Consider the following 25,794-nt stretch of genomic DNA (forward strand, 5'->3'; position numbering starts at 1 on the left):
TGTCTGCCTTGCTCTGCCTAATGGCAGGGCCGACCCTGAGGAGTGATGACATCAGTGGCCCTTGCTCTTTGGTAGTCCTCCACTCCCACATTCATCATGGCTCAGTGTCAGAAGCTGGCACTCCACTCTGTGAGCTGATGCTGGGCAAGGAAAGCTAAAATCGGCCAAACAGCAAGCTGCAGGCCTCTCATTTTGCTACACTCACTCAGCTCTGTTTTCATAAACATGGCTGAAAGCTGTAGAGAAGCAGAAACCCATCCATCTGGGTTCCTATATAAGCAAAGTGGGATCATAAGATAACTCTCAAGTACTTGTTCTTATGCAGAACTGAGCTCTTTACGGCTTACCCAAGGTCTTTAATTATATACTTTAAGCCAGATGCGGCTTTAAAAAAAAAAAAAGTGCTGTCATGACAAAGAGCAAGTTATAACCTTCAGAAATCTTAAGTTCACATTTCTGAAAAAGCAGAGGCACTTCAGTGCTCTCACTAAGAACCCTTTTTCACTGAACAGGCTCTGGCAAGAATAAGTGGCAAATACACTCTCCCTGGAATTTATCTGAACAAAACAGAGATCACAGATAAAAGAAAATGGACCCTAAGAGAAACAGACACACAGACAACATCAAGAACAGCCTCGCTCGCAGAACTAAATGATAACCCTATACAACACTCTGATGAATAAAATGTAGCACACTTGGCAAGAATAAAGTATGTAAATGCCAGGAAATGGTATCAAGTCTTAGAGGAAATGCGATTACCATTTCGATCATCCTAAGTATTCCCTCTCTTGCAGGAAAACAGAAATTTGTTGTATTCAGTGTTTGCTTCTTTGCTGTATTTTTATACTGACTTTCTGCCAATGAACTTAAGGTGGGTCATAGTTTAAAATAATGGCTTGCAATTTAATAGTCACAGCACAAAAGGGAAGGGGGAGTGGGAGGGAAGAGGAAAATAAGAACATCCAGGTGCAGTTACATTACATAACGGCGAGATGGAATGGCCACGGCAAGAGACAGGTCTGGGTGGGGAGGGGGAAAAGGGCAGTTGGTACCAGCCGAGCCGATGGAGGGGGGCTTGCTCTCACACATATACCTCCCCGCTGATTCAGCTGGGTGGAATGGCTCTAGACGGAGGCAGTTCTATGAGGGGAGGAGCCAAATGACTAGAGGCCCCAGCTGGGCTGAGCCAATGGAGGAGTCCTGGCTGCCTCACCTCTCCCTCTGAGGTGGCCAGGTGGAAGGAGAATACCCAGATAGCAGTTGGCCCCAGACAGGATAGTGAAGGGGCTACAAGACTATGCCTGCTCACTTCAGAGTGAGCTCTCCTGAACTCTATAAGACTTATAGGCCAGTATCCAATGGGGCACTGACACCCCAGCCAATTTTCCTGCACTCCGCTGATTCCATTGCGCACACAAACGGCCCCTGCCTCTTGTGCAACAGTGATTTAGCGCTTTCAGGGGCAACCCGAGATGAGAGGAAATGCTTGTTTCTGGTAGGAGGCAGGTCAGCGGAGCCCACACAAGGGAGTTCCGTTGACTTTCCTCCTTCCAGAAACGAGTGTTTCTTCTTCTCATTTGGGGGCTTCCTCTACGAAGTGCTAAATCTCCCTTGCATAAGTGGTGGGTCCCCCTTGCAGAACGGAATCAGCAGGACTTACCGCTTGCGGAAGGGAATCGGCAGAGGCATAAGCACCCCATTGGACACTGTCTACTGAGTGGTCACGTGTCCTCTTTTACAGAAGACAGTCCTCTGTTTGAAGGGTTGCCAGAAGACTGTGAAGTCCAGGTTATTCTCCCTCCCATTTCCACATGCTTGAAACTGAAAATTAACCCCAGGATGTCTGCCTCAGCTTTGGCCAGTTGTTCTCACTGAATCCCAAAACTTCGGCCCTTTTACCTTGTGTCAAGGAGACACCCACTAGGTTGACTGGTTTCCTTTAACCGTTACAGGAGTAGTAACAGAGAAAATAGATTTTTCTTATTTGGTAGAATTAACACATCAGCTGACATGGGGAATTATATAAATAATAAAACAAGTACTATTTTATTATTTACAAGGAAGTTTAGAAAGGTTATTATTTAATCATCTTGTACATATTCCAAACCTACCTACCTACCCTTCTAAACCCATCACCCAAACCCATCTCACTAGATGTACGTTAACTGGATCCTTAAACTATCCATTAAACTGGCAAGTCTCCCTTTTGTAAACTCCTTAGAACTCCACTCACTCTCAAGCCCCTCCCTCCTTTCACTCACACACCAACATCCCATTAACTCTATCTTACTTGCATAACATTGTCCAACTCAAACACAAACATTTACATTACCATGCACATCTTACAAAGACCATCTTCTGTTTGAAGGCACCCTCTGTTCAAAGGGCTACCCAGTCCAGTTCCAGTTTAGAGATAAAGAACTGTTGTCCATCACCAGTTAGCACCTGGACAGCAGCCTGAACAGGCAGGGCACACAGGTCACCTGGTCACTATCTTCCTTACTATGGTGAGATAGACTATTTTATTGTGTGTTTGGTTTTAATTTTTGTGAACTGCCCAGAGAGCTTCGGCCATTGGGCGGTATAGAAATAAAATAAATAAATAATACATTCAAAGCCCTAAACAGCTTAGGGGACAGGTTATCTGAAAGATCACCTCCTTCCATATGTACCTGCCCAGACCCGAACATCATCTTCAGGGGTCCTTCTCCAGGAGCCCCCACCAAAAGAGGTAAGGCAGGTGGCTACCAGGAAAAAGGCATTTTCTGCTGTGGCCCCCTGGCTGTGGAATGAACTCCCTAGAGATGTTTGCCTGGCACCTAAGTTGTACTCTTTTCAGCGCCAGGTCGAAACTTTTTTATTTTCCCAGGCATTTTTAGCATTTTAGCATTCCAGTTTTTTAGCTCTCCTGTCTTAAATCTGCTATTGCATTTTCAGTATCTGCACCGCTGCTAGGTTTTATTCCGGTTGCATTTTTATTCTGCAGTTTTAATCTATTATATTTTATATTGTACTTCCCGTTGTATTTTTGTGGTTTTAATTTTGTGAACCGCCCAGAGAGCTTTGGCTATTGGGTGGTATAAAAATGAAATATAAATAAATAAATATTAAAATTGTAATAATGATTTATACATTGGTATCTGTGCATATAAATTAGCATACGCAAACCTTATGTAAATCAGTGCCCTCTTTTGGGGTGATGCATTTCCTCTGTTTTGGCAATTCATAAGTGGCTATCCTACAAGTACCCTGGGAGTGCTTGGAATCACAGGCAGGCTGACAGCTCAGGATCATCCCCAAGACCCTGCATGAGCCTGCCACCAGTTCCACACTCTTGAGGCACTCGTGTTGAAGCTGCTGTTACATATGAACCTTGCCCAGGCTATAGAACAGGACCCAAGGTGGGCTGTGATGTCCACTGAGTTCTATGAGACAACAGGCCCTGTTGGCAGGGGTACTGCACTTCCTTCCACCCCCACGCCCCTGCGCTTCTCCTCCTCCTCCTGTAAGAGGGTTTCCTACAGGCATGGTCCGAAACACGCCTTTGGTTTCTCCCATACAAAGTGAGTGGCTGTAATTCACTCCTGAGGGCAAAGTGCTACTTTTGGAATAGCAAGCCGCCTCGTTGCTCAGGCAGGGCTGGCCCTACCATTAGGCAGAGTGAGGCAATCGCCTCAGGAAACAGATGCTGGGAGGTGGAAGAAAAGTGTTGGAGGAAACAGCTATGGGCCAACCAGCCTGCCCTACACATCCTTAGCTTGTCTGCTGCCTTCTGGTGTGGTGGAGGATGCTGTCCCATCACCAGTGTTGAGGAAAGATTCAACTACCAGTCCAGCCAGCCTTTGTACATGGAACGGGAGGGGGCACCACCTTGTCCTTTGTCTCAGGCAGTAAAACATTTTGGGCTGGCTCTGTTCTCAGACCAGCAAACAAGCCTGACCTGGAAGTTTTCATCGAGGTCTGAGAGTACCACCTAACACCAGGTCTGGCGCCAGTTTTAAGAGGGCCCTGGGTATCTGGTGGGCCCCTGCAGGCTTACCTGGATGTGGTGGCAACACTCTGAGTGGTACTACACAGCTGTGTCTAGCCTCTCTTTTAATTTCCCACAATGCTCCAGAGTGCACTAGGTTGGGTGCATTGTGGGAAACTGAAAGGATGGCTAGAGCCAGCCAGCTGGCAGACAAAAAATGAAGGGAGGGGCCCAGGGCAGGAATCAGCAGTAGGCTCTGTCAGGGTGCCGTGGCCCTGTCAGCTGCCCACAAATGCCAGGCGTTGATGCCAGCCCTTCCTGCCCACTCTGGCTTATTGGTGCAAGGAGGCTTTCTTGGCTAGTCTTCACATGTAGTCAGAGCTGGATGGTGGTGCACAGGCTGAGTCCCCGCTCGATATCCTGCAGGGTATCAGTTTAAGGCCTGCTCTGGCCTTGAGTGCTGTCCAAAGGTGCCACATTACGCCTGGGGATAGGTGGGCCTAATCCTACTGCCCCACTAACTAAGCCCTGATTCTCCTTTGCCTATGACTCTGCAAAAACTATTTAAAAAATGGGATGTCACCTTTGGACAATCACATCCCAGCAGTTTATATAATTTGTAGACATCGATGGAGAGAATCCCTGTCAGGGTGGACACTGAGCCCATAGAATCCCAGAGTAGTTCTGATTCTGAGGAAGAGCAGTCGCTCCTGGGAGAGGAGCGCTCTCCTCTTTCCCAGGGCCAACAGCTGACGGAGATTCCTCCCACCAGCATTCCTAGCTTAGATAGCAGTCCAGGGAGTGACAGAGCGCGGGAAGCAGACTTGGTGGACGCGCGACGCCGACGCTGAGAGCGGCGCCAAATGGAGGGCACAGAAAGGAGGTGTAGTGCCCAGTTGGCGCGCAAACAATGGCTGCGCCCAGAGGATCCAAGGGAAAAGGGGAGGGACTCTCCCTAGTCCTTAAGTTCAGGGGTCTGCCAGTAATTCCCTTTCAAACGGGGACCAACTGTTCCAACTTAGGGCATAGGTACTCTGCTGCTCATAACTAGTTGCTAACGGTAGAGTTGTTAAGTTGTAAAAGAGGAATAAAGCTTTGAAAAAAAATCCATTTGTCTGTGTCTGGACTTGGCTACTAGAGAGAGGCCTCCAAGGAGCCCTTGAAAATCCCCTTGAACAAAACGGCACTAATACAAAGCACCTATAAACTCTGCAGACTCCGACCAAAGCAAACACAGACATGGAATGAAGCTATTCAAAGCCTAAAAGCAGGTGATGACTTCAGTACCTAGGTGACGCCTATACTTATCTTGCCAACCACTCCTTATAAAAATAGATGGCTTCAGCTTTTAAGAAACAGGAGTATCCAGGTGGGACCTGCAACAAAATGTCCCTGTTTCTGATTCCAGTTGTTCCACACCATTCCACTCCCCTTCCACCCCCCCCCTTGGTTTTCTGTGTCCCCCTGACAGCCAGTCAACATTGCATGGCCACTGAATATTCTCAGCTCTCATTGGGCTGTTTTGGAGTTCCCCTACCCTTTTCCCCAAAAGGTATTTTGTGCTTTTGAAAACTTTGGGGTTCCCACAAACCTGTTGATTCCTCCTTCTTGTGCATACATGAATAATTATGTTAACAGTCTGAGCATTGGAAATAGAGGGAATAATTCTTAAGGTGACCATTCCAAGGAACTAAAATCAACTTTTTAGTAGTGGTGTCAATCAATGGAACTCTCTGCCAAGGGTGGCTCATCTGATCCCTTCACTGTCCTCTTTCTGGGAATAAGCAAAAAATGCCATCTTTAGGATGGCATTTTCCCCCAAGTCCTGGAGGAGAAAATGTGCTTTGCTGTTCTGTGATTTCAATGTGGTGCTATGATTTTGAGCTTTTCTACACAAGCCATTTATCGTGCGCTCATCATTCCTTACTCATGGTTGTTTACAGGTTCTTTAGACCAGCGGTCCCCAACCTTTTTGGCACCAGGGACCGGTTTCGTGGAAGACAATTTTTCCACGGACAAGGGGGGGATGGTTTCGCTGGTGGACTTCTGGCTGCTGGGATGCAAATGGCATCCGTGTAGCGGATGCCATTCGTGTCCCTGTTCTTTGCAGTAATAGGCTACGTAACGATTTACATAGCCTATTACTTGAAGAACAGGGATGCAAATGGCATCTGCTACATGGACGCCATTTGCATCCCAGCGGCCGGAAGTCTGCCAGAGGCTGGAGCCGGCCAGCAGCTCTGCAGACTCACTGCAGAGCAGAGCCGGCCAGGGCCAGCGAGGATTCTGGGGGGGAGGGACGGATCGCCTCCCCCCCCGCAGACCCCCGCGGACCCAAGGTAAGGGGGTTTCGCACACCCCTACTACGGCCCAGTTCCTAACAGACCACAAACCAGTACTGGCAAGCGGCCCAGGGATTGGGGACCCTTGCTTTAGATGATGCTGTTTTGCTTCCGTTTTGCTTCTGTTTTTTAAGAGCATTTTCTGGGGATAGGGGTGTTAAGAGTAGGGGAAATGGAGTGTTATTTGTGAACATGAAAGAAAATGTATTTTCCTACTTATGTAACTGCATTATTCCTCTATAGCACAGTGCCACTTATGTAGTGGAAAAGCAGGAAAGGAAAAGCTCTTTGTGTAGAGCTCAGATCTCAGTTCTGCGATGAAACCAAAAGTAGATGCAACGGATTAACAGCCTTGTGTAGAAAAGCTCTTTGTGTTCATAGCCAGACTGATTTATGAATGTTTTAAATTGTATGGATGAATTTTATCTATCTTTTTGTCCGCCATTTTATCCTTTTCTAAGTCACTTCAAGGAAATTGCCAGGAAGTCAGTTAGGAATCAAATAAAATAATAACAATAAATATACATTAACTACTAGTAAAGGTTATTTAATTCCCAGCCCATAACAACTGCTGGGGGATAGCCTAGCTTCTCAAGGGCTACTATATTCTCCAGGCACTAATCAGGGAGCAGAACAATTAATTTATTTATTTTGAATATTTATAAACTGCTTCTGATTTTTAAAAATCCTGAAGCGGTTTACAACAGATTATAAGACAATAAAACATTATTAAAAACACAACAACGAACACATGCTTGAAATTCCACATGTGCTGCCAGACCTTTACCTTTACCTGCTTTTTGGAAGAAACACAAAAACGCAAGGAGAGCCCTGCAGAATTAGGCCAAAGGTCCATCTAGGCCAGCAGCTAGAGAGATGCCTCCTGGAAACCTACAAACAGGGCATACACTTCCCCAGTTGCGTCTCGGACTCCGAAATATGCTGCCTCTGTTCATGGAGGTTATGTTCTCATACGACAATTCAACCTTCTCACAGATGTGTCAGGCACTACAGCATAATAGTTGCCTCACTAAGCAAGAAGGGCTTCAGCAAGAAGGTCACACATGCTGAGATGGTATGAGGTCACTGACTGGGGGGGCAGTCTTCCTGAAAGAGCCCCTCCAGAGGCAGATGGGCAGTGGTCCTTTGAAGAAATGAAGCTGCCTTAAACTGAGCCAGACTAGGCCTATTTTCTACTCTGACTGGCTCGCCAAGGTCCCAAGTAAAGATCTTTCGCACCCCTCCTGACAGAGATCATTCCCTGGGGATGTTAAGGATTGGATCTGGGACCTTTTTCATGCCAATTACAAGCAGTCAAGGTTCTCTTTGGGTTTCCAGAATGGGCATGAGATAGCAGTAACAATGCATATAAAATAGATCCTTCTTTTCCTTAAAGGGTATGAGCAAATATTTTTACCATACTTTGGCTAAAATTTAATAAGACCACTACAGTTTTGGAGAGCTGAATCCAGAGGTAAATGACTCAGTCTTCACATAGGCCTCTACCACTTCAGAACACAAGTGCACTCTGAGTTCTATATGGACCCCGAGGTGGCACAGGCTCCGTGAGAAGACTATAGCAGAACATCTGAATTGACTCTAAGTAGAGTGTATAGCTGCTGTTGGATAGGTCACGCATGGCTAATGAAGTAATAATAATTCCTTGGTGATTCAGCACGGAAATACTTTTTCCATCTATAGGTCCGACTCATAATTTTGAGAGGCATGCTTGATTTAAATTATGAGCATTAAGTATCATAGAGTCATACAATAGTAGGGTTGGAAGGGGCCTACAAGGCCATCGAGTCCAACCCCCTGCTCAATGCAGGAATCCAAGTCAGAGCATCCCCAACAGATGGCTGTCCAGCCTCCTCTTGAATGCCTCCAGTGTGGGAGAGCCCATCACCTCCCTAGGTAATTGGTTCATTGTCGTATTGCTCTAACAGTCAGGAAGTTTTTCCTGATGTTCGGTCGAAATCTGGCTTCCTGTAACTTGAGCCCATTATTCCATGTCCTGCACTCTGGCCTTCCTCTCTGTGACAACCTTTCAAGTACTTGAAGAGCGCTACCATATCTCCCCTCAATCTTCTCTTCTCAAGGCTAAACATGCCCAGTTCTTTCAGTCTCTCTTCATAGGGCTTTGTTTCCAGTCCCCTGATCATCTTTGTTGCCCTCTGAACCCTCTCCAGTTTGTCTGCATCCTTCTTAAAGTGTGGTGCCCAGAACTGGACACAGTACTCCAGATGAGGCATAACCAGTGCTGAGTAGAGGGGAACTGGTACTTCCTGGGATTTGGAAGCTATGCTTCTATTAATGCAGCCCCAAATAGCATTGGCCTTTTTTGCAGTCACATCACATTGTTGGCTCATATTCAGCTTGTGATCTACAAGAATTCCAAGATCCTTCTCACTTGTAGTGTTTCTGAGCCACGTATCCCCCATCTTGTAACTATGCATTTGGTTTCTTTTTCCTAGGTGCAGAAAATTCTTGACTAGCCTTTTGTAGAATGCCCCAGAGAGACAGTCAGCTATGACACGCTATGACAAATTTTTGCTTTGGGGCAGAAGTTAGGAAGAAGTCAAGAAAATATTTCACTCAGATTAAAGGCACCATGAAATGAGGTAAGGATCAGTGTGAGAACACAGAGTGGGTTCACACAGAACTGAGCCAGAAGTGGGTTGATCAAGTTGACTGAGAAATGAGGTGAAAATTAATCAAATTAATTGCATATGTACCATCTAATTGCTGCACTAAAAGTGGTATGGAGGGAGGAGGGTAGAAAATCAGCCAGCTAAAGATAGAGAAATAAGATTTCCGAAGGAAGCTTTGTATTGTGCTAGACTGTGTCTACTATTACCACCATCTTCCCCAAGTAATCACAATCTAAGTAAGAACCTTTTTCACAAGATAGGGACTAAGGAGTTGATTCAGCAACCCCAACTCATTGCCCTGAAAAAAAACCATATCCAGTAGATTGCAATACACTGAATTGATAAAGGAGAGCTGGCATGTGTTCAGATGGAATAAACTGTACATATTTCACCACTGCTGTTGATCTGAAGTGTAGCTCCTACTGAGACACATAATTTTATTCATAGGGAAGGCTTGTCAGCACCAGTAGAAACAGTAATTATTGTGCACAGAAAATAACAAACTAGCACAGTGCTACAATGGAGATGCTGAATTCAAAATGTTGAAATGTGTATATGCCTCTGGATACCTTTAAGAAAGAGATTTTAAAAAAATATATTGGGAAGTCTCAGTGTTCAGTCCTTTGCATAGTCCGAAAAGGGCTAGGAAAGACCTCTTCCTGAGTCCCAAGCAGGGCCGGCCCTAGATATTTTGCTGCCTGAGGCAAATGACAAGATGGTGCCTCCTCCAATTCCATGAACAGAAACCACCTGGACTGACAGCTGAATATTACTTCAAAACTTATGACAGGACAGTGTCCTCCACTGCACCTGAGGGTAGCAGGCTAGTTTAGAGACTGCAAGGCAGGCCATGTGCCATGCACAGCTCTGTCCTCCAACACCCTAAAGGGCCATAGCTCAGTGGTAGAGCAGAAGGTCCCAGGTTGAATCCCTGGCATCTCCAGGAAGGGCTAGGAAAAAATCCTGCGTGAAACCCTGGAGAGCTGATGCCAGTCAGTGTCGACAATACCGGGCTTGATGGACAAATGGTCTGACGCAGTATGAGGCAGCTTCCTATGTTCCTACCTCACCACCACTCTTAACTGCTCAGGTTCAGGCATCCACCTCACTTTGCCGAGCGGAAAGGCCAGCCCTGGTCCCAAGATAGCAATGCTAGCCACAGTAGTCAATCTTGGGCTAGAAGGACCTTTGGTCTGATCCAATATAAGGCAGCTTCATGCATTCAACTGTGATGTTCTCTCTCTCTCTCTCTCTCTCTCTCTCTCATTCATTCTCTTTTTCACACATGCACACATGCGCGCACACACACTAAATTATGGGGTGGGGCACATACCTCAGTGGTAGAGCATCTATATGCCTTTGTATACATAGAGCCCCAGGTGCAATTCCAGGCATTTCCACCTAGGGTTGAGAAAGGCCTCTGCATGAATCCCTAGAGAGACACTGCCAGTCACAGTAGTTGGTACCGGCCCAGAACCAATAGTCTGACTCAGTATAAGGTACTTTCAGACCAGACAGGAACCTGCCAGATTGCAGCGTGTCGCAGGTCTGGCTTAGAATCATTCCCCTCCTTTATTCCCCAGACCAAATCCCAACTGGAGCAGATTCCATCTCTTTCCCTAAGAGGGGAACTAGCACATCAACTCATTCAAGGCCCCCAGCCATGTACAGAAACATACATTTGAAAGGGCACATACATTTGAAAGGTGCTCTCTGGCTTTTAAGGCTCCGGGGTCTCACATTCAGGTTCGCATTTGGTTTCGCTTGGGTTGCTGGCTTCAGGAAGGACACGTCGTTCAGTGGCAGAGCACATGCCTTGCACGTTCACGGTCCCAGGTTCAATCCTCAGCATCTCCAGTTTAGAGAATCAGGTTGCGGATGATGAGAAAGCCCTCTCTGTACCTGAGACCTTGGAGAGCTACCACCTGTCAGAGTAGTCTTGGTTGGACAAATGATCTGACCTGGTAAGAAGCAATACCCATTGTACCATCGAAAACCATTTCCTATGCTCTTTGCTGTGGTCTGGATTACATAGACAGACTGGGTGGGGTTGCCCGATTGCTCCTTTCAAAATCTTCTGGTCAATTCACACATTAGACCCCTAGTGAAGGAACATGTGACTGAGTCCTTCCCTGTTTGTCATAGCCTCAGCCCTCAGGAGGAGAGGGAGCAACCTCCCTTTTCCAGCAGCTAGTTCAGGTGGCGGATGTGTAAGAGTAGTCTTCTGCTTTGCAACTTACTCCTCATCCTACCCCATGAGACAGCCTTCCCCAACATGGTGGCGTCCAGATTATTTTGGACTACAACTCCCAGGATTCCTGATCCTTGCCAAGGCTGGCTGGGGTGATGGGAGTTGAACTCCACAAAGTCTGGAGGGGACAAGGTTGGGGAACTAGTCCAGTATCGTCCACCACAACCTAAACCAACCTGGTGCCCTCTAGATGTTTTGGACTTCAACTCCCATCAGCCCCAGACAGCATGGCTAATGGTCAGGGATTCTGGGAGTTGGAGTCCAAAACATTTGGAAGGCACCAGGTTGCAGGGGCTGGTCTACTCTGAGTGGCAATAGCTTTCCAGGGTCTCAGACTGTGAATGGTGTTTCCCACCAAGTCTTGCCTGGCCCCGTTTTTCAATCGGAGATGCCAGGCACTGAACCTGCAGCCTTCCATCCCCATGCAAGTAATGCCCTCTCTCACAGAGCTACAAAGATGCTGTGCTCCCTATTTGAGAGGGTAATGTGTGAAATGGCCTGGTGATTCTCTGAGCATGCAAGAATGAAAATGCCCAGACTTTCCTTAATCGGCAGTCTTCACCACACTCATTTTATTCTATGAGTCTAAGAATGGACCACGCTTAGCCCCCATCAGTATTCAAACAGCCACTGGCAAATATGTGTTTCATCTAATTAAGGCTGATTATACAGAAGGAGAATATCTCGCTTTGTATTTGCTGGCAAATACGGAGAAGTAATTACCAGTGTCCCCAGACCTTGCTGCCCTGATAAGGAGATGAGGCCTCGACAAGGTGAACTTTCTGACTGGAGCTTGGGGGTGGAGGGCACATTCACACATTTTCAGAAAGAATGCAGCCTGTTCATTGCAAACAAACCTTGGCACTGCTGATCCAAGAAACCTTTTGATCTCAATTAAGGTGTAACCTAAGTCACACTTCTATTGTCATATCCTTGTAATATGTGAAAGATAGGAACATAAGAAGAGCCATGCTGGATCAGATCAAGGGTCCATTCTGTTCACGAAGCATTCTGTTCACAACCAGCTGTCGACCTGGAACCCTCAAGCAGGGTATGAGCGTAACAGCACCCTCCCACCCATGTTCCCCAGCAATTGGTGTATATAGGCTCACTGCCTCTGGTACTGGAGGTAGCACATAGCCATCAGGACCAGTAGCCATTGATAGCCTTTTCCTACAGGAATTTGTCCAACCCCCTTTTAAAGCCATCCAAATTGGTGGCCATGACTACACCCTGTGATGGTGAATGTCATAGTTTAACTATGCGCTGTGTGAAGAAGTACTTTGTTTTATCTGTCCTGAATCTCCCACCAATCAGCTTGAAAGGATGATCCCAGGTTCTAGTATTTTGAGAGAGGGAGCAAAATGTCTCCCTATCCACATTCTCCACACCATGCACAATTTTGTAGCATGTATCTAGCCCAATATTGTTGACACGCTGACAGGCCCCCTGGGCCTGAGGATCCTGACCCCTGGTATATAAGATAATCCATAAATTATTTACAATCAGCCAAAGCCTATGGTCTTCTGCAGCTCCTTTTGCCATTTCCCTCAAAGAAGGAAGAGGCTGGAACCTGGCTGAATCTACACATAGCAGTTTTACCAATATCATACAGCAGTAATAACTGTTGGTGCCCATTGGTGTCATGTGCACCAATAGTTATCATTGCAGTATGATAACGGTTAAACTGCTATGTGTAGATTCGGCCTATGACACCAGCTGCCTGGGAGAGCACTGTCAACTCCTCCATATATCCTCCTATATAGTACTTTTGTAGATTTTAACTGGATGGCTCTTTGAAAGTAATCTGGGATGAAAAGCATCATAATCACTTCCACTGCCACCACAACAATGGAGGTTTACAACTTGCTGTAGGGCACCTGAGTAGCGAAATGCATGCAGTTCTGGTGCCTGAATCTGCACCGGTTTGTAAATAGGAAGGACTGATCCATCTGGTGCCTTAATCTGATCTCAGATGCACTTTAGCACCACCACTACAGGTAGCTGGGAGAGGTACTGCAGTTTCTAGCCCCACAGAGATCAGGTGACACAAGGAGCCAATAGTATAGCAACCTGTCCTTATAAAGTTGCGTGAATCCTGAGACTGAGCAACTATGAGGCATACCAAGTCACCCGCTCAACTAATTGTCTTCAAGTCACCCCACCCTTGACATTAGCTTACATTGACTGAGGGAATCACTGCTGGATACCCTTACTCAACAATTAGCTAAAAAACCACAATACCCTAACCCTCTCCAAGCTGGTAATAGGAGCACATGAGGTCCCTGGTGTTCTTTAGGGGGTTGTAAATAACCAAGCCAAAAGGAGTGAGGCAAGTTCTTCCTAGACATTCTAATAAGCAACCATCAAGTTGTACCCCTCAAAGTCTATTTGCAAGTAGGCCAAAGATACCCTTTCTCCATTGGCTTCTGAATTTACCACAGAAAAGCCAATCAATTCTAAGCCATCACGAATGGTTGCTGAGAAAATCAGTCCATATAATTTACACACTTATATATCCATTTTCTCACATAGGGGTGGCAATTATTAGTGAGGCAAGATGCCCTCCAAAATATTGTAAATTGACCATTATTTTTGAGGGAAAAGAAAGAGAAACAAGTGAAGCCCTTTCCCGCTCACATTTCTAAGCAGAGCAGGCTCTACCATTATCCAGCAAGAGGCAGAGACCTCTGGTGGGAGATGCCGGGGCAGTGAGGTGTTGGAAGGACACAGTTAATTGGCCATCTAGCCTGATCAAGGGGCTGGAGCATCTCCCCTATGACAGAAGGTTACAACAGCTGGGATTGTTTAGCTTGGAAAAAAGGAGGTTAAGGGGAGACATGATAGAGGTGCAAAAAAATTATGCATGGTGTGGAGAATGTGGATAGGGAGACCTTTTCCTACCGCTCTCAAAATACTAGAACCTGGGGTCATTCCATGAAGCTGATGGGTGGGACAGATGAAAGGAAGTCCTTCTTCACACAGCACATAGTTAAACTATGGAATTCACTACCACAGGGTGTAGTGATGGTCACCAATTTGGAAGGCTTTAAAAGGAGGTTGAACAAATTCCTGGAGGAAAAGGCTATCAATGGCTACTAGTCCTGATGGCTATGTGCTACCTCCAGTTCCAGAGGCAGTGAGCCTATATACACCAGTTGCTGGGGGACATGGGTGGGAGGGTGCTGTTGCACTCATGCCCTGCTTGTGAGTTCCTGGTCGACAGCTGGTTGGCCACTGTGTGAACAGAATGCTGGACTAGATGCACCCTTGGTCTGATCCAGCATGGCTCTTCTTATATTCTTATGCCTGTTCCCCCTAAGCTAGCTTGCTGCCCTCTGATGTGGGGGAGGTCATTATTGCCCCCATGGGGTGCTGCACAGTCTGAGGGTTGCATGTTTTTTTTATAAAAAAAAAAAATTTTTATAAAAAGAAAAAAACCACTTGTTTGCTGCTTAAATTCAGCAGCAAAGTGTGCCGTAGGGTTACACAGGACTACAAGGATTACATTTAGCTTGTTTTCAAGGTAGGTTTGACCCTTGTAGCACTCTGTAGTTCTACAGATGCCTTTGTTGGGGGGAAAAACATTTTTTATTGGAAGGTATGGTGGGGGTAGGGGACAATGGGGGGGGGGCGCTGGAGGGTGTACCAGGAAGTGGCAGCATCCACATATTTCCCACCCCTACTATACAGCCTTACCTATCAGTAAGTCTCATTTAACTTAATGGAACTTACTTCTAAGTAGACATGTATAGAATCTCACTATAAAATAGCATTTTGAATTGTGCTTGGAACTAAACCGTATGTAGTACAGATCTTTAAGCACTGGCAAAATATGATGGATTGACAGATTCATACATGGATAGACAGATAAATTTATCTCATTGGTGAGTTGCACCCTCTCCTTACAATGTTCTTTCCATGTGGTTGTTTAAGACTGGGTCCATATTGCCGTAGCCTGTAAGATGCATAAAACTCAATTTTTTGTCTACAATGAATTCAGAAGCTGCAGCTCAGAAGAAAGATGACAATACACTTTATAGGCACATCCTAATTTGGTTTGTCTGGCTATAATAACATTTCATTTCGATGATCACAGGGTTGTAGGGAGCAAACAAACTCCTATTTTTTCTCTCTGTCATACGACTCATTCCAACAGTCTGGAAGTAATTGTGAGAATACATACAATGTAACACTTGAAGTGTCTGACTCAAACAAATTTTTCCTGACTGTCTGCTCCATGCATCACTCCTGAGAGGATCATTAAAAGAGTCGGATAATCTCACAGACGGATGGGCCAGGGTATTTAAATGCTTAGATCTCTCAGCACCTTGAGTGAATGTACAAATGGTAGGGATACGATGGCTGGGTTATTCAGACTCAGCTGACACCCAAGGCTGGAGCTAGGCATATGAGTCAGTCTTATACCAGCCTATTTCTCAGTCTAGCCCTGTATTCTATACTCTGACTATCAGCAGATCTCCAGTGTTTCAGGCAGACACAGGTAATTCTCCTGATCCTTTCAATTGGAGAGGCCAGTAAGGGAATGTGGATCCTTCACTATGCTGGCTTCTACTGAACCTTTATCCCTTCCCCTATGATAAACTATATGACTTCCTTCAGGACACCATTGTGGTGGAGCTAAACTTGCTCCTAGAAGAAAGCAATCTCCATTCTGAAAAAGATGTCAAGTGGAGAACATCTCCAGCAGCTGGTCTTAAAGACCTGGAGGCTGGGTTGTAAAACCTTGTGAAGGGGCTTCATAATACATTACATAGCACAGGGGTAGGCAACTTGTGGCCCTCCAAACGTTTTGGCCTACAACTCCCATCAGTCCAATTCAGCATAGCCCATGGTCAGGGATCACGGGAGTTCTAGGCCAAAACATCTGGAAGGCACACATTGCTCATTCCTGATCGTAGCATATAACATATTGTAAGAGAAAGTTGCAGTGTATGTTTTATGAAACTCTAAGGGTAGCCCCTAGGGCAGGGATGTTTGTGGGGGGGCTGTTCCTGAAGCCAGAGACAATTCTGAAATATTACGGGCCTGTGAGTGTGGGAAGACCTGTTGTGATGAGAGAGAGGCATGGCATCTTGTCACCCCTGGGTGACAAATAAAATTTCTTTTGGCTTTACAAAATGAATCACCATCATGTAAGAGGAATAATCTGCCTAACGGCAAAATCCTATATGTGTCTACTCAGAAGAGCATCCCATTGAATTCAGTGGGCTTCATCTTGGGTGAGTGGGTATAGGATCACAGCCTTAATGAGGTGCTGAAGTGGGCCACAAAGTGACATAACAAGGTGTAATACCAGTGTGCTGACAAAGCCAAGACTATGCATAGTAAGACCTCTGCTGGATCAGAACAATGTTCCACCCAATCCTGAATCCCACAGTGGCCAACCAAATGCCTTTTAGAAGCCCACAAGCAGGACATGAGGGCAACAGTGCTCTCTTGATGTTGCTCCCGACAGATGGAGTTCAGTGGCATATTGACTTTAAAGGAGGAGGCAGCATACACTCATCATAACTTGTAGCCTTTGAGAGACTTCTCCTTCACAAATTTGTCTAGTCTCCTTTTAAAGCCTTGCGGCAGCGAATTCCATAAATTGTTTATGCACGGTTTGAAGAAATGCTTCCTTTTGTCCTCTAAGATAGTACCCATCACCACATATTATTATTATTATTAATATTATTATTATTTACATTTATATGAGCTGCTTCTTGCAAAATTTCGGCTTAAATTGAAGAACGTAGGGAAAACCACTAAACCATTCAGGTATGACCTCAATCATATCCCTTATGAATATACAGTGGAGGTGATGAAAAGATTTCAGGGATTAGACCTGATAGACAGAGTGCCTGAGGAGCTATGGACGGAGGTCTGTAACATTGTTCAGGAGGCAGCAACTCAATCCATCCCAAAGAAAAAGAAATGCAAGAAAGCCAAGTGGCTGTCTGAGGAGGCTTTACAAGTCGCTGAGGAAAGAAGGGAAGCGAAAAGCAAGGGAGAAAGGGGAAGATATATCCAACTGAATGCAGAGTTCCAGAGAATAGCAAGGAGAGACAAGAAGGCCTTCTTCAATGAATAATGCAAAGAAATCGAGGAAAAGAATAGAATGGGAAAGACTAGAGATCTTTTCAAGAAAATCGGAGATCTCAAGGGAACGTTTTGTGCAAAGACGGGCATGATCAAGGACAAAGAAGGCAGGGATCTAACAGAAGCAGATGAGATTAAGAGGTGGAAAGAATACACAGAAGAACTATACAGGAAAGATCTGAATGTCCCTGATAGCCATGATAGTGCGGTCACTGAACTTGAGCCGGACATCCTAGAGAGCGAAGTCAAGTGGGCATTAGGAAGCATTACTAACAACAAAGCTAGCGGAGATGACAGTATTCCAGCTGAGCTATTTAAAATCCTAAAAGATGATGCTGTTAAAGTGCTGCACTCAATATGCCAACAAATTTGGAACACTCAACAGTGGCCACAAGACTGGAAAAGGTCAGTTTACATTCCAGTTCCAAAGAAGGGCAATGCCAAAGAGTGTTCAAACTACCGTACAATTGCACTCATTTCACATGCCAGCAAGGTGATGCTCAAAATCCTACAAGCTAGGCTTCAGCAGCATGTGAACCAAGAACTACCAGAAGTACAAGCTGGGTTTCGAAGAGGCAGAGGAACTAGAGAACAAATCGCCAATATTCGCTGGATTATGGAGAAAGCAAGAGAATTCCAGAAAAACGTCTATTTCTGCTGCATTGACTACGCTAAAGCCTTTGATTGTGTGGATCACAACAAACTGTGGCAAATTCTGAAAGAGATGGGAGTACCAGACCACCTTACCTGTCTCCTGAGAAACCTGTACGAGGGCCAAGAAGCAACAGTAAGAACCGGACAAAGAACAACCGATTGGTTCAAAATTGGGAAAGGAGTACGACAAGGCTGTATATTGTCGCCCTGCTTATTTAATTTATATGCCGAGTACATCATGAGAAACACCGGGTTGGATGAATCACAGGTCGGAATTAAGATTGCCGGGAGAATTATCAACAACCTCAGATACTCAGGCGATACCACCCTAATGGCAGAAAGCAAAGAGGATCTCAAGAGCCTCTTGTTGAGGGTGAAAGTGGAGAGTGCAAAAGCTGGTTTGAAACTCAACATTAAAAAAATAAGATCATGGCATCTGGCCCCATCACTTCCTGGCATATAGAAGTGGAAGAAATGGAAACAGTGACAGATTTTATTTTCTTGGGCTCCAAGATCACCGCAGACGGTGACTGTAGCCATGAAATTAAAAGATGCTTGCTCCTTGGGAGGAAAGCTATGGCAAACCTAGACAGCATAGTAAGAAGCAGAGACCTTGCCAACAAAGATTCATATAATCAAAGCTATGGTTTTCCCAGTAGCAACGTATGGCTGTGAGAGCTGGACTATAAGGAAGGCTGAGCGCCGAAGAATTGATGCCTTTGAACTGTGGTGCTGGAGAAGACTCTTACGAGTCCCCTGGACTGCAAGGAGGTCAAATCAGTCAATCCTAAAGAAAATCAACCCTGAGTGCTCACTGGAAGGACAGATACTGAAGATGAAGCTCCAATATTTTGGCCACGTAATGCGAAGAGAAAACTCCCTGGAAAAGACCCTGATGCTGGGAAAGATTGAAGGCAAAAGGAGAAGGGGATGGCAGAGGCTGAGATGGCTAGATAGCATCACCGATGCAACGAATACTCCGGGAGAGAGTGGAGTACAGGAAGGCCTGGCATGCTATGGTCCATGGGGTCATGAAGAGTCGGACACGACTTAACGACTGAACAACAACATAGCTGAAGCTCTCTGGGTGGTTTACAAAAGTTAAAATATTAAATATAATATAAAAAGTTTTAAAGCCATTTACAAAAAAGCACATAAAAGCACACAAACAATATATACAAACAACATATAATGAAAAACAACACTGAACTATCAGATATAACTAAAGACACATCCAGGACAGATTAAAACTCATCATGTGCTGCCAAATGCCTGGGAAAAGAGGTAGGTCTTAACCTGGTGCTGAAAAGATAATAATGTTGGCACCAGGCGGACCGCATTAGGGAGCTTTTTCCACAGACAGGGGCCACCACTGAGAAGGCCCTCTCCCTTGTTGCTGTCTTCCGAGCTTCCCTTGGAGGAGTCACTTGGAGGAGGACCTTAGATGCTGAATGTAGTGTATGGGTAGGTTCATTTTGGGAGAGGCGTGCTGTCAGGTATTGCAATCTCAAGCTGTGTAGGGCTTTATAGGTTAAAACCAGCACCTTGAATTGAACTCGGAAGCATATAGGCAGCCAGTGCAAGCAGGCCAGAGCCAGTATTATATGTCTGAACCTTCTGGTCCCTGTTAACCATCTGGCCACTGCATTTTGCACGAGCTGCAGCTTCCAAACAGTCTTCAAAGGCAGCCCCACATAGAGTGCATTGCAGTAATCTAACTTGGAGGTTACCAGAGCATAGACAACTGAAGCCAGGTTATCCCTGTCCAGATAGGTGTGTAGCTAAGCCACCAAACCAAAGCTCACTCTGTGCCACTGAGGCCACCTGAGCCTCAAGTGACAAAGATGGTTCCAGGAGGACCCCAAGCTACGGACCTTTTCCTTCAGGGGGAGTGCAACCCCATCCAGAACAAGTTGAACACCCTCCATCTAGTCAGCAGAACCACCCACCAGCAGCATCTCAGTCTTGTCTGGATTGAGTTTCACGTTATTAGCCTTCATCCAGTCCATTGTCGCTAAGATTAGTTATCTTGTGATACCTAATTCTATAGTTCAACTATGTGCTGCATGAAGAAGTCTTTTTATCCATCATTCCCAACAATCAGTTCCATTGGATGACCGCAGGTTCTAGGTTCATGATAGAAGGAGAAAAACCTATCTCTATCCACTTAGGAATATAGGAAACTGCCCTGTACTGAGTCAGGCCATGGGTCCATCTAGCCCGGTATTGTCGACACTGATTGGCAGCAATGACTCTCCGGGGCTTCAAGCAGGAGTTGCTGCACCCCTTCCTGGGGGAGCCGGGGATCGAACTTGGGACCTTCTGCATGGAAATTTTTTAATCTTCTGTTGTCATCACTATGAAGATTACAAAAATGTACAGAAGTTCATCGGAGAAATAAAACATATGAAAATTGAAACTTAAGTTTCTTAGGGCACAATCCTAGTCAGATAGGTGTCCGCCTCTGAACTTGGAGGCAACTGCCTATTCAATGCAGGGCAGGAGAAGCATTTCTGCCCTCCCCACCCTGGAACGCCCTCCGGGAATGCCTCTTTTTGGCCGCTCCGCACTCCTCTTGTGAGCACGGAGGACAGGGCTGTTCTGAACTGCCTCCGAGGCAACGCGGAAGTGGTGGGAGGTCGGTTCTCCAGGAACTGACCTCGGAGTGCAGGCTCCGAGGTCAGTTCTCGGAAAACGAGGTATCCTATGACTGTCTAGCCGCTGACTAGCAGCCATAGGATTGCTCCCTTAATTATATGCCAAATATAGTTAAGTAGGAAATGATAAATTGAAAAAAGTAACTTATAACATTCAGTGGGTACTACCCAAATCAACACAAGTGCTAACATAACTTGTGTTGCACTAGCATAAGGGACCTCTAGTGAAATGGTAAAAGTGTTAGTTGGTGCAATGGGTTTTCCAGGGAATCCCATCATGCCAACTGATGTTATTGGCACTGAAGTAGAGGTCTCTTATGCTGCTGCAATGTAATTTACATTAGCACTCATATCGACTTGGATACTGCCCAATTATTACAAAGTAATCCAACTGATACCCATTAAACCAACAAAAATTACTTAATTAATTGTTAGTGTTTATATTAACACTTAAAGTGCATTACTCCCAGCAATCAATCAGTCATATTTTGTACTCATACATATTGAAATTTCTCAGTGTACCAGTTGTCCTTCTGTTTCCATAGGATACTTCAGATTCCTGGATCTGAGGCCGGAGACCATGCTCCAACCTCAGACCCAGGAGTCCGAGCTCCCCACCCCTCCCCCTCCCATCCAATGCAGGGAGGACCGTGCCAGCTGCCTCCATGAGCTCACAAACAAAGGCTCAGAGAGGAAGGAAAGGAAGCAGTTCTGTGGGGGGGGGGACTGGGAAGGCCAGCTTACGAAGAATCCTCTGGCCGCCCTAGCCTCCTTCCCTCCCACGCCACAGAGCCCTAGCTAGAAGGACAAAATCGCCCATCTAGCGAAAATGCCGGGTGAGAGCTAGCTCACCATGTTACAACTTCATCATAAAATCGATGCAATTATTGACTTCTAATTCAACGTTTCTTCTCAAATATTGAAAAAAAAATCAAACATATTTCTAAAAGAAAAAAACACACACAACTTGTCTCGCTTCTTATATTTGCACTAAATATGTATGCTTTTTAATTGATTTAAAAATATGTATCAATTGATATGTATCAATTAAATATGTATGCTTTTAAAATTTTTAATTGAGGAGCAACATTTCAATTTCCATTGTTGAATTGATGGAGTGTCAGCATTCTTCCAGAATTGGGTAATTAGCATTCTTGTTGCCATTAACATATAGTAACAAACGTGCAGATTATTTTGCATATTTCTTCTGGCTGTGCTAGTCACTGGGAAGAGCAAAAATCTATATATGGATGCTTTATTTAGCTGCCCCTATACCTTCTGAAATTTCACACACTGTCAACCATATCTTCATAGTCATATGGGCTAGAAATGTGCTTTAAAAAAACTCAAATACAAAATCTGAGATTCTCAAGAAGCTGGATTCTGGGCTCAATACTACATTTGATGCTTGTTCTGTAGTCTAGCAGGATTGCAACTTATATGCAACTCTGACTCTCATATCCCTCTACCACAGCCTTCTTCAACGTGGTGCACGCCAGATGTTTTGGATTTCAACTCACATCAGCTGCAGCCAGCGGTGCGGATGCTGAGAGTTGTAGTCAAAAACATCTGGAGGGCACCAGGTTGGGGAAGGCTGCTCTACCATAAATGCGCTCAGCAATTTTCTGCCAAACTTTGCTGCAAACTAATTTCATGTGCAATGAAGTGTGGCACAGCAGCGCTAAGATTTATTAACCCATCAAATTAGAAACCGTTGTTGACTTCACCCTGTTCTGCACTGCCTGTGCTGCCTGGTGGGGATATAATTTTCCCTCTCTTAACACCGTGATAAGAAACACCTACACCTTTTTCCCCTTTGCTGGGCATTCTGGTCCCTTTCAAAAGAAAGGAATACACCGCTTCCTACCTTGTCTTAATAACGCTGGGATTTGCGGTTACCAGCTGAGTTTGGGACCCAACGTCCTTGCTGTATTCGCTGGTGAGAGGAGGGAGGTTGCATCTGAAAGAAACAAAACCATACAAGATTTTGTAACTTCTATTCTTCTTTTGCATTTATTTTTCCTTTGTATCATTTAAAAGGAAAAGAAAATTTCCTATCAAGGTATGTGCGCTCTCTGGCATGTGGAACATCAGAGACTGGCAAGGCCATGTCGCTGCTAGGGTTCATAACCAGGAATAAACTACATGTTACATTAAATACAAGGCATGAAGCAATTCCTCACTTTCTTTTTTACCTCGGAGTAAGTTCATGGGCCCCTAATCTGAATCTGGACCACTGCACATGGGAATGATTAAACCTTCTCAACCAGCCACCTCCCCCAGTAAATTCCTCCCCCCGCCAAGCAATAGCTAAAAAAAGAAGAAAAATGTCACTGGCAGCGATAGTGCCAATCCTTCCCTACCTGCACGTGGTGGTCCTGATGTGGATCAGGACTCACATGCTGACTTTATTTATTTATTTGCCATGCCTTTAAACTGCTCTATAGCCAAAGTTCTCTGGGTGCTATACAATACATTAAAAACATAAAATGCAAACATTAAAACTAAAAATATAAACAACCCAGAATAAAACCAAGATAAAACCAGCAGCAGAATAAAATAAAGCACTAAACATGTTCTTAAAATGCCTGAGAGAATAAAAAGGTCTTCACCTGGTGTTGGAAAAACCATAATGTAGGGGCCAGGAGAACCTTTTTGGGGAGTTTATTCCATAAGTGGGGGGCCACCACTGAAAAGACCTCATCTGTTGTAGCCACCTGCCTTCCCTCATTTGATGGGGGCACCTGGAGGAGGGCTTGAGATTAAGTTCTTAATGTCCATGTAGGCAATCCCAGATATTAAGGGAACAATCCTATGCATGTTTAGATGAAAAAACTCCTACAAGTCCCAGCATTCCCTGGCCAGCATAGATCATTAAGATAATTAAGGGAGCAATCCTATGGGGATAGGCAGCCACCTCCGACCTCGGAGGCGACCACCTATCCAATGCAGGGCAGGAGAAGCACAGAGGGGATCATTCCCTCCGCCTTTCTCTTGCCCTGCATTTGTGGCTAGACAGCCGATTTTGGCTGTCTAGCCGCGGGAAGGCGGAGCAGGGGAGGAGGCTGCCAGACGACACACAGGATGTGTCGTATCGGCATTTCTGCCTTCCCTGCCCTGGAACGCCCCCTGAAACACCCCCTTTTGGCTAATCCGTGCTCCTTTTCAGAGCATGGAGAACGGGGCTGTTCCCCGCTGCCTGTGAGGCAGCGCAGAAGTGGGGGGAAGGTCGGTTCCCCAGGAACTGACCTCAGAGCGTGGGCTCTGAGGTTGGTACCCTGAAAACCAGATATCCTATGGCCATCTAGCTACTGACTTGTGGCCATAGGATTGTGCCCTAAAAGTATATCCCAGTCCTATACACTAGAACCCGGGACCATCCAATGAAGCTAAAAGGTGGGAGGTTTGGGACAGAGAAAAGAGAGTACTTTGCACAGCACATAGTCAAACTGTGGAATTCTCTACTACAAGATGTGGTGATAGCTGTCAACTTGGATGCCTATAAAAGGGGATAAGACAAATTCATGGTGGACGAGGCTCTCAATGACTATTAGTCCTGATGGCTACCTATTACTTCCACTATTACCTCCACTATTGGAGGCACCATGCCTCTGAATGGCAGTTGCTGGGAACATGGGTGGGAGGTCTCTATTGTGTTCATGTTGTGCTCGTGGGCTTTCCCCAGGCAGCTGGTTGGCCACTGTGGGAACAGAAAGCTGGACAAGTCTGGTCTGAGCCAGCACAGCTTTGATGTTCTTATGGAGTAAGGAGTTTCCTAGTGCAATTGTGTTCTTGCTTGAGATGGCTGGTGGTAGTGACAGGGTGTTGTTGTTTTTCAGATGCTGCAGCTGGTTTATTGCACTTGTTGGCTTTTATTGTATTTACTGTTTTAACTGAAGCCTTGACGCTGCGCTTTTGAGGCATTTTTGTAGTTTGATTGCTTACTCTTGTGTTTCTTTTGTCTTGCACACTGCTTTGATGAAGAGGGAGAATGGGCTGTAGTTAAGTGGGTGGATGAACTCCTGCCACAGTTCACTGCTCTCTGCTGGCTTCGCCCCACCTGTCTTTACCATGGCATCTGCATTCTCTAGAGGTGTCGCCATCTTCTCTGGCAGAGCCTCTAAAAACTGTATGGCAACCAGAAATGTAACAGCTGCAGCTTTCCACATATCTGTATTTTTATGCATGGAAATGCGGTAAGCTGTTTCTCTGTGAATGTTTTTGAAATGTTTCCTGTGAACATTTCAAGATTTTTTCCTTTCTCTTAACTCATTTTTTTTAAAAGCCATGTTCAAAAACAATGGTACAGTCCCAGTGAAAATGTTTTGGTTCTACTTATTGTGTTCTGTAGCTTCATGTCCAACACAGAAGAATTAACTGTGTTTTGCTCGATGCAATAGTTTCTATTGTTAGGCACATCTATGAGGGGAAATCCAGTAAGTGACAGATGAACAGTTTTACCGTTCCGGAAGTGACTTAGAGTGCTATTCTATATAAGTTTAGACAGAAAAAAGTCCTACAACTCCCAGCATTCCCCAGACAGCCATGGAATGCTGGGACACATTGGGAGTTGTAAGACTTTTTTCTGTCTAAACATGCATAGGATTGCACCCTTGCATTTTTAAATTAATAGAGCGCTGTTTCTGATGATTTCTTACAAGAGGGAATTTCACCAAGAAAAAGTGTAGCTTCCACTTTTGGTGATTCTGTGCAGATGGCTCCCCCTCCCGCACCCTCCCTCCAATCACCCTTTTTAGCCCTTCATTGTTTAACTAAGGCTGACCACCCCACATCTCCTCTCCATTTTGGCTGTTTCCATGCATCCCTCCAAATTCCAGTCCAGAAGCTAAAGCGGGTGCTGTATGCTGCTGCCATGTATTGACAAGGACAGGGAGATGTGAGCCTAACACACCCGTTTTGAAGTCTCTTCACTGGTTACCACTGAGCTACGGGGCCCAATGCTAGGTGTTGGTACTAGTGTACAAATCTCTAAATGGCTCAGGACCCAGGTACCTGAGGGTCAGCCTTCCCCAAAAGTGACCATCCTGGGATCTAAGGTCAGATGGGGAGGCTTTGCTTGTGGTGCCCTTGAAGAATGGGGCTACCACACGTGGCAGGGCTTTTTCGGTGGTGGCAACCCAGCTGTGGAACTCTCTTCTGGTAG

General features: G+C 45.4%; 1 protein-coding gene across 1 annotated transcript in view; it reads right to left on the reverse strand.

Moving 5' to 3' along the window:
- Positions 1–25,794, reverse strand: part of ST8SIA1 (ST8 alpha-N-acetyl-neuraminide alpha-2,8-sialyltransferase 1) — a 133,623-nt gene that overhangs the window by 29,537 nt on the left and 78,292 nt on the right. Inside the window, exon 4 of the mRNA XM_084809148.1 lies at positions 22,498–22,590. Coding sequence (XP_084665274.1) covers positions 22,498–22,590 — 93 coding nt within the window. The remainder of the gene's footprint in view (positions 1–22,497; positions 22,591–25,794) is intronic.

Source organism: Heloderma suspectum, chromosome 7, assembly GCF_057233095.1.
Source record: "Heloderma suspectum isolate Gila_16-S chromosome 7, 16-S_ref, whole genome shotgun sequence".
NCBI classification, from domain to species: Eukaryota; Metazoa; Chordata; class Lepidosauria; order Squamata; family Helodermatidae; genus Heloderma; species Heloderma suspectum.